Source organism: Sus scrofa, chromosome 11, assembly GCF_054392235.1.
Source record: "Sus scrofa isolate SSC_HxYL_T2T_F1_AM1 chromosome 11, Sscrofa_HxYL_maternal_Yorkshire_Landrace_v2.0, whole genome shotgun sequence".
Classification (NCBI taxonomy): domain Eukaryota; kingdom Metazoa; phylum Chordata; class Mammalia; order Artiodactyla; family Suidae; genus Sus; species Sus scrofa.
Window position 1 is genome coordinate 25,563,366 of NC_139393.1, and position 15,637 is coordinate 25,579,002.

At 40.3% G+C, this 15,637-nt stretch overlaps 1 protein-coding gene across 2 annotated transcripts in view; it reads left to right on the forward strand.

Annotated features, from left to right (window-relative positions):
• VWA8 (von Willebrand factor A domain containing 8) overlaps nucleotides 1-15,637 on the forward strand; it is a 545,205-nt gene that overhangs the window by 30,597 nt on the left and 498,971 nt on the right. For both annotated transcript variants that reach the window (XR_014819568.1, XM_021065625.2), the window contains exons 3-4: nucleotides 9,091-9,221; nucleotides 12,620-12,730. Coding sequence is in view for 1 of the 2 variants with exons in the window: in XM_021065625.2 (XP_020921284.2) it covers nucleotides 9,091-9,221; nucleotides 12,620-12,730 (242 nt within the window). In the remaining variant the exon portion in view is untranslated. The remainder of the gene's footprint in view (nucleotides 1-9,090; nucleotides 9,222-12,619; nucleotides 12,731-15,637) is intronic.

Genomic DNA, 15,637 nt, shown 5'->3' on the forward strand with positions numbered 1-15,637 from the left:
GAAGCAATCCGAGTGTATTGATAGAGGAATGGTTGAATAAATTATTGAATATACATATTATGGAAACTTCTGCAGCTGTTACAGAAGAGTAAGTTAGATTTATAACTGCGGACCTAGAGGGTGTCCATGTGATACTGTTTTGTAATTTTTATTATGCTTGATTTACAATGTTCTGTCCGTTTCTGCTGTACAGCAAAGAGACCCAGTTATACTTTTATATACATTCTTTTTTCACATTATTCTCCTTCATGTTCCATCACAAGTGCTTGTATGTATAGTTCCCTGTGCTATACATACAGTGGATCTCACTGATCCACTCCAAATGCAAGAGTTTTCATTTACTAACCCCAGACTCCCAATCCACCCCACTCCCCTCTCCCCGGCAAATGTCTTTTTTAATAGCAGGACTAACGCCATTTATGAGGGCTCTACCTTTATGACCTAATGGCCTCCCATGGCCCCACCTGCTAATTCAATTCTATTGGCAGTTAGGATTTCAGCATATGAATTTTGGAGGAACACAAACTTTCAGTCTATAGCTGTGGTCGACTTCCTTGCGATGACTTTGTCAGACTTTGGTATTCAGATAATGCTGATTTTCTAGAAGGAATTGGGATGTAAAGTAGTTCTTCCTCTTTCCGTGTTTCTCATACAAGAAAATATACATATGTTTTCTTATGTTTTTAATAATGTTTTTAATTTTTTCCATTATAGCTGATTTACAGTGTTCTGTCAATTTTCTGCTGCACAGCAAGGTGACCCAGTCACACATACATGTATACATTCTTTTTTCTCACATTATCACGCTCCATCACAAGTGACCAGACATAGTTCTCAGTGCTATACAGCAGGATCCCAATGCTTCTCCATTCCAAAGACAATAGTTTGCTTCTATTAATCCCAAATTCCCAGTCCTTCCCAGTCCCTCCCCCTCCCTCTTGGCAACCACAAGCCTGTTCTCCATGTGCATGATTTTCTTTTCTGTGGAAAGGTTCATTTGTGCCATATATTAGGTTCCAGATATAAGTGAAATCATATGGTATTTGTCTTTCTCTTTCTTTTTTGTTGTTGTTGTTGTTGTTGTTGTTGTTGTTATTGTTGCTATTTCTTGGGCCGCTCCCGCGGCATATGGAGGTTCCCAGGCTAGGGGTTGAATCGGAGCTGTAGCCACCGGCCTACGCCAGAGCCACAGCAACGCGGGATCCGAGCCGTGTCTGCAACCTACACCACAGCTCACGGCAACGCCGGATCGTTAACCCACTGAGCAAGGGCAGGGACCGAACCCGCAACCTCATGGTTCCTAGTCGGATTCGTTAACCACTGAGCCACGACGGGAACTCCTCTCTTTCTGACTTAACTTCACTCAGGATGAGAGTCTCTAGTTCCATCCATGTTGGCATTGTTTCGTTCTTTTTTATGGCTGAGTAGTATTCCATTGTGTATATGTACTACATCTTCTTAATTCAATCATCTGTCAGTGGACATTTAGGTTGTTTCCATGTCTTGGGTACATATGTATTCTTATTCTAACACCTCCACACAAAAAGTATACAGCTTAACACTTAATATATATTTATATCATTATTCTCTATTTATAGTGTATAGTGATGTATTTTTCCAGTTTTAAGAAAACCTGCTTTCTCAGTGCTGAGTCCTGTACTGAACGGTATTGTGCTTATTTAATTTAATTTAATTTTTTTTCCTTTTTAGGGCAGCACCCAAGGCATATGGAAGTTCCCAGGCTAGGGGTCGAATCAGAGCTACAGCTGCCAGCCTACACCACAGCCACAGCAACGCCAGATCCGAGCTGGGTCTGTGACCTACACCACAGCTCATGGCAATGCTGGATCCTTAACCCACTGAGCGAGGCCAGGGATTGAACCTGCAACCTCCTGGTTCCTAGTTGGATTCATTTCCACAGCACCACTACAGGAACTCCCTGCTTATTTAATTTGAATTACAGCTGTTTGTTTTGGATCAGACCCACAGCCCACTTTATAGATGAGTGGCTTATATAAACAGAGGCTTTATATGTATGCATTTTTTTCCTTTGACACCTTCAAAGAACCTTATTGTATTTATCTTTGTGTTCTTGGTACTAAGCCTATAGAAAATCCTTAATAAATGTAGCTATGTGAGTGACTTCATTTCTTAGTTCACTGAGCTCATGTGGTAAATAACTTTGGTTCTGAACATATCGTATTGTGTGCCCTGCTCTTGCGTGGTCCCCCTTGCTGTCCCTCCCCAGGACAGCAGGATCCACAACAACTAGGTCATGGTTAAGTAAATGAGCAGGCACCTGCAGTGAGATGAGTTGTCCTTCTTTTGGAACCTCTCATTGTGATTACGTAATGAATGCAAGGGAGTGCGATGGGCCTGGTTCAGATTCTTTCTGAGCCCCTTGGCAGGTCAACTGTGGTGAATAAGATGAAATGCCTTTGGAAAGTACCTCCCGCAAGTAGTCCTAGTTAGGTTGGCTCCTTTCTCCTTGATTTTTTTCAGGGTGAGCTCTAGGTTCAGAAGGTAATTTGAGCATAAACCCAGAAGCTCATGCATGAGCACTGAGTCCATGCTGGGCAGCCTGCTGTCTGGGGTGCACACCAGGTGGAGGACTGTGTGGGTGAGGCTAGGCCTTTAATATCCTTCCATACCTACATCTGGTGGGCTAACTAGGGGCTGGACTAGGAGCTTTACCTCTAATCCTCCCCGTAACCACATGCAATAAGGATTATTACCTCAAATTTTTTTTTTTCTTCTTTTAGGGCTGCACCTCTGGCTCATGGAGGATCCCAGGCTAGGGGTCCAATCGGAGCTACAGCTGCCGGCCTACGCCACAGCCACAGCAACGCAGGATCTGAACCGTGCCTGTGACCTACACCACAGCTTACAGCAACACCGGATCCTTAACCCATTGATCGAGGCCAGGGATCGAACCCACAACCTCATGGTTCCTAGTCGGATTTGTTTCTGCTGCGCCATGATGGGAACTCCATTACCTCACTTTGGAAAATGAGAATACTTCGGCCAGGACGATTCAGAATGCTTGTCCAAGGACACTGATAAAGGGCAGGATGGAGAAATCACAACCACGTCTGTTTGGCCTCAAGGGCTTTTTCTTTCCATTGTATTATGTTGCCTGTTGAGATCCTAAGACAGCGTCACTAGTTTTGAAGGACTTATTAGAACTGATTTGAACTATGCCTACTTTTCTGAAATGTTAATCTTTAGGTATATGACAAATTTGACTCTAGGGTGGGAGAAAATGATACTTTACATTCCTCTAAGATTATTTTCAAGTCCTCGACTATGCCTGGGCAAAAATAGTACCTGTTTTTTGGAAACAAGTATTGGCTAGGAATTTAGCCCCACAGGAGCCAGATGTTTTATTTTTCCATACAGAAGGAAATCATAGAATGTAGGATCAAGCTCTCTGGTGTTACTCTTGACAGCAGTTTATCCTCACGTGGACTCTTGAAAGGTAGCATCTTGTGCCTGAAAACATCGAGGTCGAGGATTTCTCTGGCACCCTGGTCTGTGTTTCTCTTAGGTTACACATGGCAGTTTGGCAGTTTGTTTTGCAGATGTTCGTAATGTACAGTCTTACATCTTGTTTCTATTTCTGGAACACTTTTAAGTCTATGACTCACGTTTTCTTTGAGGCCATCCTAAAAATATAGCTTGTTTCAAGCATTAATGTAAAATACACCACAGACACCACACAGCAGTACATGCTACTTTCTTTCAGTAGTTGAATGCCACTTCCTGACAAATCAAACATTTTCTTTGACAAAATACATTATGAATAAGTGAGCATGAGATTTTTTTTTTTTTTTTTGAGAAGTGGGTTCTCTGAAGACATGATGTAAACAACAAAATAAATTCAAAATTTTAATAAAAGGAGTAAAATATGGTACGGTGGGTTTTATCAAAACCCAAGAAGTAGGATTAATGTTGATAAAAGCAAGGTCTTTTTTTTTTTAATTTTTAATTTTTTTACCTGAATACTTTTTTTTTTTTTTGTCTTTTTGCCTTTTCTAGGGCCGCACCCGAGGCATATGGAGGTTCCCAGGCTAGGGGTCTAATCGGAGTTTTAGCCGCCGGCCTACGCCAGAGCCACAGCAACTCAGGACCCGAGCCGCATCTGCAACCCACACCACAGCTCACGGCAAATGCCAGATCCTTAACCCATTGAGCAAGGCCAGGGACCGAACCCACAACCTCATGGTTCCTAGTCGGATTCATTAACCACTGAGCCACGACAGGAACTCTCATTTATTTTTATTACTCAATGAATTTATTACATTTGTAGTTGCACAATGATCATCACAATCCAGTTTTATTGTATGTCCATCCCATACCCCCAGTGCATCCCCCACTCCCCAAATTGTCTCCTTTGGAAAAGCAAGCACACTCACTCTGATGGAGTCTTAGGAGGTTCATACTTGTGGGACAAGCCTTGGTCCTAAAAATAGAGCCTGTTTTAAAGATTTTTGGAGGAGCAGTAGGACATAATGGCAGGAGTGCAAACTCTGGACCTAAACAGCTTGGATCTAAATCTTGGTTTATGAATTTATCAACTGTGGACAATTGATACCCCCATAAGAACTTTGATTTTCTTAGTCATAAAATGGAGAAAATGAGTATTTAACAAATGCTTATCCTACTCCTGGACACTGTTCCAAGTGCCTAATTTAACCTTGTAAGTACATTTATTATATCCATCCTACAGATAAAGGGAGCATAGAGAATTTAAGTAACTGATGAAGGTTCCACAGTAAACAACAGAGTTGGGATTGAAGCAGTTTGGCTTGAGTCTGTATCCTGAAATGCCGCAGGCTGCTACCTTCTAGGGTTGGTGTGAGATCTCAGTGAGATCCTGGATGAAAAATCATTCATATTTTTACCTGGCTCGTGACAGGAATGCAAAAAATGATGGCCATCACTATTACTCTTATTAAGGGAAGACAAAAGAAGGGAAAAGAAGAGGTGTCGGTGAAGATATGGAATAGACTACAAGGCCAGCCGCCGGATTCCGAAGCTGCTTATCCATAGTCAGAAACTTACGTAGAATCGAAATGCAGTGGAAGATACTTCCAAATGCCTCTGGCAGGCATGGAGTAGTGGCGGTACCGCCCCTGGTTGAGAACCCTTCTTGAGCAGAGAGTAAAGGAAGAGATTGATGAGAATGGCCAGGCATGTGTTAGGCCAGTGGTTCTCAACACACGAGAATCAGGCTGAGTGGAAGACTCTCGCATGAACAGTCTCAGCATTCGATACAATTCCCAGGGCTCCAGTTTTAAATACCTCCATCTCTGGAGTTCCCATCATGGCTCAGCAGTTAGTGAACCTGACTAGCATCCATGAGGACGCAGGTCTGATCCCTGGCCTTGCTCAGTGGGGTAAGGATCCAGCGTTGCTGTGAGCTGTGGTGTAGGTCGCAGACTCCACTCAGATCTTGTGGCGTGGCTGTGGCATAGGCCAGCGGCTATAGCTCCAATGCGACTCCTAGCCTGGGAACCTGCCTGTGCCTCGGGTGTGGACCTAAAAAGACAAAAAGACCAGTAAATAAATAAATACCTCCATCTCCATGCCTTTCTCTCCCACTTAAGAAAGCACATTGGTGTACAAACTGCTCTGTTCTTCAGTTTGCTAAGCAAAAGGTAATTATGCCTAAACTCCAGCACTTGTGAGGGGAAGATCTCACATTTGATTAGGAAATACTGCCTTCGATTTGAAAATATCTTGAAAATAAATATGAGTTCCAAGGTCAAGGCATTCAAAATGGAATGGAACTCCATTGAGATGCTGTCATTAGGGATAGTTACAAATAGTTATAAGTAATAAAAAGTGGGAGGAAAGCTGGAGAGACCAGCTTGGCTTTACCTCATAGAACTTTGGAAATTCCCTATTTTATTTTATTTTATTATTTTTTGTCTTTCTGCCATTTTCTTGGGCGGCTCCCACGGCATATGGAGGCTCCCAGGCTAGGGGTCAAATCGGAGGTGTAGCCTCCGGCCTACGTGAGAGCCACAGCAACTCGGGATCCTTAACCCACTGAGCAAGGCCAGGGATCGAACCCACAACCTCATGGTTCCTAGTCGGATTCATTAACCACTGAGCCACGACGGGGAACGCCTGAAATTTCCCTATTTTAAATAGACAAGTCCTGGTAATGGAAGGTCAGGCACATTGTCAAAGGTGAAGACAACAAAGCAACATAAAACTTTAAGAATCGTGTAGGGAAGGCCTGTGGCCATAGCAAACTGAGATTTGTGAAAACATAAAGGAAAAAAACTCTTTTAAGTGTCAGTTTTTAAATATATACTTGATATCAAAGTAAGATGAGGTCGTGGATCTTCAGCATAAGGCACTTTCTGTAATTTTACTGATGGAGGAATTACAGCTTCTTAACTCTTATTTTGTTTCATCCTTAAACAGCAAGTAGATGAACTCATCTTGAAATCAGAAAGAGTGGGAGTTCCCATTGTGGCGCAGCTGAAACGAACTTGACTTGTATCCTTGAGGATGTGGGTTCCATCCCTGGCCTCGCTCAGTGGGTCAAGCAAGGATCTGGCATTGCCTTGAGCTGTGGTGTAGGTCACAGACTCGGCTTGGATCCTGCATCGCTGTGGTTGTGGTATAGGCCAGCAGCTGTAGCTCTGATTGGACCCTTAGCCTGGGAACCTCCACATCCAAAAAAAAAAACAAAAACAAAAACAAAAACAAAAAAGAAATAAGAGTGAATTGCTTCCTAACATTGTGAACTCCTTGAAATATTCTCAAAGGTATAAGGCTTGGGGCACTGTTTTTCAATCTATTTTTTCATCATTGCTCTTGTGATGACATTTCCCCGCTAATTTGTCTCTCCCCAGCCCCATGAAATTTCAAGACCACAGCCACATCCTATATCTGTTTGGGCATGGCATCCCTTCAGTTGGCAGCAGACCATTGCAATAGCTAAGAATTGTTCCCACGCCCCCTGCAGGAACCAGTCTTTGCCCCCTTGGAGGTGATCCGCCCCCTTGCGTGCTGTAGAGGGTTCATCGAGGACTGGAGGAAGCCAAGCACCTCTACTTGGGTGATGAGTCTCCTGGCTTTCAGGTGTAGAAACACTTGCTTTGGGGAAGTTATAAGATGCTTGAAGTGTGACCCCGGTGATGTAAGAAACCAAGCACTCTGCCCCAAGATCAAGATCTGTCCTTGATCTTCCTGCCATGGTTAAGAAAATCAGAAAGTTATCTTTATTTTTTTCCAATGATGAGTTGTTAACTTTTGGGGGGGAGGGGAGGGTCCACCCTAGTAATATTATGCTGTTGGTGGGCATAGGGGGTGGGGGGTGTTGGGGAGAAGCAGAGCTTAAGTCCTAGGCAAGCATTCTTAGTTTGAGCTTTGCATTCTTTCATAAACTTCATGGGTGATTAAACAAAGTTTGAGGCATGGGATATTCGTATACACATATACATATGTACATACAATCTGTATCATGTGTTTGTTGTATAAAATGCAGCATCATAGTAAAACAAACACTGTACCCACATCCAATTTAAGAACTAGCATATTTCAAATACCATTGAATTCATCTATGAGAATCTTTCTGGTTCCAAGTCCAGTTATCCTGAAAGTATCATTCTCTTGCTTTTTTTGCTTTTTTAAGCACTGTTTTATTACATATGTAGGTACTTATAATGAATTTGAATTGCTAGTTTACAGAGCTTTATCAAATTGTGATATTAAACATGAATATGTGATTTATTTTGTGACCATTTTTTTGCTCTTTTAAGAATTAAACATATCACAGTTTCCGCTATGGTGCAGTGGGTTAAGAATCACGCAGAAATGCAGGTTCAATCCGCTTCCTGGCACAGTGGATTAAAGGATCTGGTGTTGCCAGAATTGCAGTGTACGTCACAGCTGTGGCTCAGATTCAGTCTCTAGCCCGGGAAATTCCTTATGCCATGGGTGTAGCCATAAAAAAAAAAAAGCATTAAACATGTTGTTGGAAGTAGTGATAGTTCATTCTGTTTGTTGCCGTTGTTCTGTAATATTCCATTGTATGCATTTTATCCGTCTCCTGTCTCCAGTTTTATTTTGGATGACACTGCTGTGAGTATTTCGCATGTCCTTGATGTGTGATGATGAGGGTTTTGCTTGTATACTTAGGAAAGCACTTGCTGGGTCACTGGGTGACTTACAAATGAGCAAACAAAAGTTAATTCTATTAATACAAACATTTAAATAATTATTGAGGCAAAAGGAGAGTGGATTGATGGGTGATTTAATAGTAGCTTTAAAAGGATATTATACGGAGTAGTTTTCTATTCCCAAAAGAGTTAGTATGGAATAGACTTAAATTCTAAAGCAGTCGGATCTACATCAGACCTCCTAATTGTGACATTTGAGAGATCTCACAACCCGCTGCCAACTTAAGTTATAGTTTTAAAAATGTTTTCAAGACTATGATAATCATTCATTGCCTGCAATGATTTGGTTGTATCCCTTTTTAATTAATTAATTTATTTTTTGCTTTTTAGGGCCACACCTGTGGCATATGGAGGTTCCTATGCTAGGGGTCGAATCAGAACTACAGCTGCCAGCCTACACCACAGCCACAGCTCATGGCAATGCCGGATCCTTGACCCACTGAGCGAGGCCAGGGATTGAACCTGCAACCTCATGGTTCCTAGTCAGATTCTTTTCTGCTCAGCCACAACAGGAACTCCTGTATCCCCTTTTTAGAATAAAAGAGTTGGGCTATAAATTTGTGACAAAGTAATGGCACTAATGACTTATATCAACCTTGAAAATCACTTTCATTCCTTTGGTGACACTGATAGGTGATTGTTCAGGCATTCTTACAAGCCTTGAAGTGTGGGATTATGTGACTCTTTGTGATGTAATACACTCTGTCCTGTTCTAACATTAGATAATAATGGTTTTTATTGTAAAACAGTGTGAAAATTCACCAGGTGCATGTATGAATGTGTGTGTGTGTGTACATTTAATGTAATATACTGTCTGCATTGATTGCTTGGAGATTTATATGTGGTTGTCTAACTTGCATTTCATTTTCATTTTTTTCCCATTTTTAAGTTTCAGACTCTGTGGCTCAATCTGTAGTTCAACATCTAAGATGGATAATGCAGAAGGATCTTTTGGGGCAAGACGTCTTTCTCATAGGACCCCCTGGGCCTCTTCGACGCTCTATTGCTATGCAGTACCTGGTAAGCCATTAATTCCTATGGATTCCTAAGCGTCTTAACTTGGATAAGCTATTTTATAAAGTAAATTAAGAATTCAAAAATGTCAGGATTAGTCATTACTTTGAAATTGTTGACAGTGAAGGATGATTTGTTTATAAAGCATTTGGGGTAAGTTATTTTGGACGTAAATGCACATTTGCCTTTCATCGCTTTAGCCAATTTTTTCTGTAAGTGGAAAATCCTCCACTTCCAGTAGGAAGGAGAGCTATCTAAATTCAGGCAGGATCAGAACCTCTGAGACTATAAAACAAAGTGTAGTTTTATACCACTCAGGAAACATTCTTTTATCTTTGGTCCACATTCTGAAAAGTCAAATAATTCTTCTGACTTTTTTGGTGTGATATAGTCCCTTAAGGCGCCTAAAGTTCATAAAATCTCTCTTACGTGTTACACACACTTTTTTTGTTCTTTTCTTCAAATAGATGGGAAACTAAGTTTCACAGAGATTAAATAATTCACTCAAGATTTATCCAGCAATGAAATGATGGAGCTAGCCTTCGGAGCTCATATTGCCCCTTCTTTCTTTCTTTTCTTTTCTTTTCTTTTTTTTTTTTTTTTTTCTTTTATGGCCACACCTGCAGCATCTGGAAGTTCCCGGGCCAGGGGTTGAATCAGAGCTGCAGCTGCTGGACTATGCCACAGCCATGGCAACACCAGAATGAACTGCATCTGTGACCTACAGTGCAGCTTGCTGCAACACTGGCTCCTTAATGGACTGAGTGAGGTCAGCCAGGGATCGAACACACATCTTCACAGATACAACCTCAGGTCCTTAACCCACTGAGCCACAATGGGAACTCCTCGCTCCCCCTTTCTGACATGTTATCCTCTTAAATGTTTGTAGTTCTCTGAGTACGGCTGTGAAGCGAGTTGATATATCCAAATCTTGACCCCAATAAAAAAGACTAACAGGACTTTTTTTTTTCTACTACTTTGTCAGCATTAGGCATTCGTCTAATGATTTAATGAAAAACACTATGAGATGAGTTGGTCTGATCCAAAAATACTTTTTAGGATAAAGAGAAAAACCTTACTGAAAGCTTTCTTTTTTTTACTTGATGTTAAAGAATTCATTTCTATGCTATGGAAATCTACTTTGTGTACTCTTTTATTGCAGTGATGGATTTATTTTGGTTTAAAACCAGGTAGGGCAGAAATGATAAAAATACAGTGGACAAATCAGAACCTGACTCCCTCTACCTTGTAAATTTCATATCTTTTATTTGTTCCTAAAACCAGTTTGTGTGATACAAGGTGCCACTGGAATTGGAGTACTATCCTTACCTTATTAATACACAAGACTGTCTTTACCTTATTAATATGCAAAGTATCTTGTCTAAGAATGCAGAATCAGCTACCGAGAATCCCACGTCTGGAACTCCTTCTGTTTAAAACCTAAAGAAGAGAGAATGTGCATTCTCCACCCAGCTCATTTCAAAGGACACAATATCTCACTTTGATTTTGCTTTTTGGGGGGCCGAACCCGTGGCACATGGAAGTTCCCAGGCTAGGGGTCGAATCGGAGCTGCAGCTGCTGGCCTACCCCACAGCCACAGCCATGCCATATCCTAGCCGTGTCTGTGACCTACACCACAGCTCACAGCAGTGCCAGATCCTTAGCGCACTGAACAAGGCCAGGGAGCAAACCTGCATCCTCATGGATCTTAGTTGAGTTCGTTACTGCTGAGCCACGACGGGAACTCCCAGTTCATTCTTATTTAGGGAATTATCGTTAAGTATCACCACATCTTCACCACTGTTGTGTATGTTTTCTGTATTTAAAACTTTTCCCTTCTTTCTACATAATCTGAAACTTATGGGTGAAGGGAACAGGTACATTTTAAAAAACGAAATGATGGTAATAATGTATTTTCATCAATATCACATGGATATCAGGTGGAGAAAAAGTCCAATTGTGTGGGACTATCCCTTCTCACTATTATGGCATGCTCGTTCAAGCTTTTTCTTTGTACTCCTTCTGTAAATTAATTTTTTCTCCCTGTTTGGCAAAAACATATTTCATGCCTTACTGGATTGGAGAATGTCATGTTTTTTTTTTTTTTTTTTTTTTTTTTTTTTTGTCTTTTTGCCTTTTCTAGGACTGCTCTCGCGGCATATGGAGGTTCCCAGGCTAATGGAGCTCGGATCTAATCAGAGCTGTAGCTGCCGGCCTGTGCCACAGCCACAGCAATACGGGATCTGAGCCGCATCTGTGACCTACACCACAGCTCACGGCAACACTGGATCCTTAACCCACTGAGCAAGGCCAGGGATTGAACCTGCAACCTCATGGTTCCTAGTCAGATCCGTTAACCACTGAGCCACGATGGGAACTCCAAGAATGTCATGGTTTTTAACTCACCATTGTAAAAGCAAGGATAATGGTAAAAACTTTTTGTACAGAGTTGTTACATATAGGGCAAAATGAATTTGGGGATAGAGTAATAATTCTAAAAGAAATCAGTTCTGGATGGTCTCTCCTTCAAACCAAATGGCTTTTTCTGTGTGAAATAATTTCCTCCCCTCAACTCCCTCATCCTTTTCATCTTTCGTCTCCTTTTCCTTCCTAAATGGCTATGTGTGTGTCTTTCTCTTCTGTTGATCTGACTATTGGTATTTACCTTATTTTCGCACTTGTTAAATACCTAATATATTATATATAGTTGGAAAACATCGGTTCTTGAAGTAAATTAATTGAAATCGCCCTTTAAAAAAAAAGATGGACATTACTTCCAGAGAGCAGTATCATTTGTGTGAAAATCCAGTAATAACCAAATTATTCCTTCTGATATTTGAAAAGAACTCTATAGGAGACATTAGGATTTATAAGATCCGGGAACTCCCGTTGTGGCACAGCAGAAACAAATCCGACCATTATCCATGAGGATGTGGGTTTGATTCTTGGCCTTCCTCGGTGGGTCCAGGATCCGGTGTTGCCGTGAGCTGTGGTGTAGGTTGCAGATGCGGTTTGGATCCTGCGTGGCTGTGGCTGTGGTGTAGGCTGGCAGCTGTAGCTCCGATTGGACCCCTAGCCTGGGAACCTCCATATGCCATAGGTGCAGCCAGCCCTAAAAAAAAAAGAAATTATAAGATCCAATTTTGATTATTGTTGCTTAAGTGATAAGTAATTAAGGCATAAATTATTGGGTACAGTAAAAGTAGAGCTCTGAAGAGAGATATATATACGTTTTGATTAATGCTCAATTCATTGCCTTTTTCTCAAAACTGGGGCTCAAAAGTCTTTAATCTAGAATCATATTTAAAAAATGCTCTTCTGCAGGATGACATTGTCAGATAACTGGTTCCAAAGCATACATTGGGGATTTGATTTTGAGACAATATCACTCTCTGATCTACAGGAGTTGACCAAACGGGAAGTTGAATACATTGCCTTGTCAAGAGACACCACGGAAACAGATCTCAAACAGCGTCGCGAGATCCGCGCAGGCACCGCTTTTTACATAGATCAGGCAAGTTCTCGCTCTCTTTTTTTAAAAAAATTTATTGGAGTAGAGTTGACTTACAATGTTGTATTAGTTTCAGGGGTCCAGCAAAGTGACTCAGTCATACATATAAATATATCCATTCTTTTTTCCCATATAGGTTATTACAAACTATTGAGTAGATTTTTCCGTGCTATACAGCAGGTTCTCATTAACCACCTATTTTATACAGTAGTGTGTATGTTATCCCCCCCTCCCAATTCTTCCTTTTCTCCAATGGTTTCACCTATGGCAACCATAAGCTTCGTTTTGAAATCTGTGAGTTTGTTTCTGTTGTGTAAATATGTTCTTTTGTATCATTTTTTAAATTAGATTCCACATATAAATAGTATCATGTGATATTTGTCTTTGACTGACTTCACTCAATATGATAATCTCTAGGTCCATCTATGTTGCTGCAAATAGTATGATTTCATTCTTTTTCATGACTGAGCACTACTTCATTGTATACATATGTGTCACATCTTCATCCATTCCTCTGTCAATGGACATTTAGGTTGCTTCCATGTCTTGGCTATTATAAATAGTGCTACAGTGAACATACAAGTGCATGCATCTTTTCGAATTGTGGTTTTCCTTGGATAGAGGCCTAGGAGTGGGACTTCTGGATCATAGGGTAGTTCTATATTTAGTTTTTTAAGGAACTTCCATATTGTTCTCCATAGTGGTTGCACCAATTTACATTCCCACCAACAGTGTAGGAGGGCTCCCTTTTCTCCACACCCTCTCCAGCATTTATTGTTTGTAAACTTTTTAATGATGGCCATTCTGACTGGTGCGAGGTGACATTCATTGTAGTTTTGACCGGCATTTCGCTAATAATTAGTTATGTTGAGCATCTTTTCATGTGTTTTTTGGCCATCTATCTGTATTCAAGTTCTTATCACACTCTAACACACGATTGCTTACTCCTGGTCTTTAAGAGATTTATTTATTTATTTATTTGGTATTTTTAGGGCCACGCCCATGGCATATGGAGGTTCCCAGGCTAGGGGTCAAATCAGAGCTGCAGCCGCTGGCCTACGCCAGAGCTACAGGATGTGGGATCCGAGTTGCATTTGCGACCTACACCACAGCTCACTTAACCTGCTGAGAGAGGCCAGGGATCAAACCTGCGTCCTCATGGATGCTAGTTAGATTCATTTCCACTGAGCCATGATGGGAGCTCCAAGAAATTGATTTTTTTTTTTTTCCGGTCTTTTTGTCTTTTCTAGGGCTGCACCCACGGAACCTCATGGTTCCTAGTTGGATTTGTTAACCACTGAGCCAGGATGGGAACTCCAAGAAATTGATTTTTAAAGTAGAAAAAGAATAGCTCCTGTAGTAGTGAAAGATAGATGAACTGTGCTCTCTCTAGACAGATTTAATTTAGGTTTTTGGTTTCCCTGTTCTTGGAAATGCCTTCTTAGTTTAGTACTAAAAAAGAAACCATGGTTGAAACTAGTGGTTCCAAATGTTAGCTAAAGATCTGTGTGCTGATTTCTTAATTTTCAGTTGCTCCCTATTACTTACCTATAGAAATTTGATTTTTTAAAAAAGAATTAAGGAGATTTTAGCATAGGAAATTCTCCAGCACATTTATTAAAGTATTATCTATCTAAAAGTCAAGCACAGAAAGATATATTAAACATAGTGAAGTTAAATATATACTCCCAGGATCTACAGCTTTTGGAGAGGGGGTTCTTAGGTGCAGGGTGCCAACTAAAATAATGTTTTCTGATTATTATATTGAAGCTTATACATTTTTTCAAATGTGTTGCTTAAATTATTAAATATTATTCATTGTTAGGAATACTTTGTGGACAGAGACTGTAAAGCATTTTATGCAGAGAGAATTTCAAATGTTCAATACATTTGTGACAAGATGCTTGACTCTCTTGTTTACAAAAATAAAAACACCAGTGAACTGCTGTTTTTCTTTCAACTCACACCTTGAGCAAAGATGAAAGAATTTGCCAGTGTCCATATTTGATGAGGAAGAAGGGCTGAGGAATCAGCATTGATGTTAATGGGAGCATAAACGGATGCAATTTGGAAAGAAAATTTTAGGATTATCTATCCAAAGAAAAGAAATTAAATACATTCGTGTCCAGCAGCAATATTTCCAGCAATTTTGCTTTCATTTATTATTTACACAAAGCAAGCAAAGTTATATGTACCCCCTTGTTTATTGCAGCCTTGTTTGAGATCACATAAAACTGTAAATAAAACTATAATAATGTGCATTTAAGGGATGAATTAAATACGTGATGCTAACTAGCATTCTCTGTCACCATGTAAAAAATGAGATAAATCTATATGTAATGATAGGAAAGAAGTCTAGGATATATTAAGTGAAAAAAGAAAAATGAAGTTGCAAGACAGTAAGAATATGATATGGTCCCGCTGTGACTTTTTTTAAAAAAAGAGGAAGAAATGTATCAATGTTTGGGTATACACAGAAAATTTCTGGAAAGAAACACAAGAATCAGTTAACAGAGCTTGTCTCTGTGGAAATGTGACTGGGCATCTGGCATGGAGCAAGGAAGGAACTTTCATAGTTTTTTTAAATTTGTAGCTTTCCCAAGAGCACATACTATTTTATAATTAAAATAGTGTAACTATAAAAAACACTGAGTGAAGGAATTTTTTTTGAGACCAGAATATTCACATTGTTGCATAGATTACTAATTCATTACAAAAGGAAAAAAATGTACTTCAAATGGAGACATTTGGCAATCACCACCTTAACCAGTGGTGATCAAACAGAATCGTATGGTGGGAAAATCTGACAAGTTCAGATTTCCAGTAATTTAAAAAGTAATCCTTTGTGGATGAAGCACACAAATGGATTTAAAGAAACTCATTTTAGTAGTTCCTGCTGTGGCTCAGTGG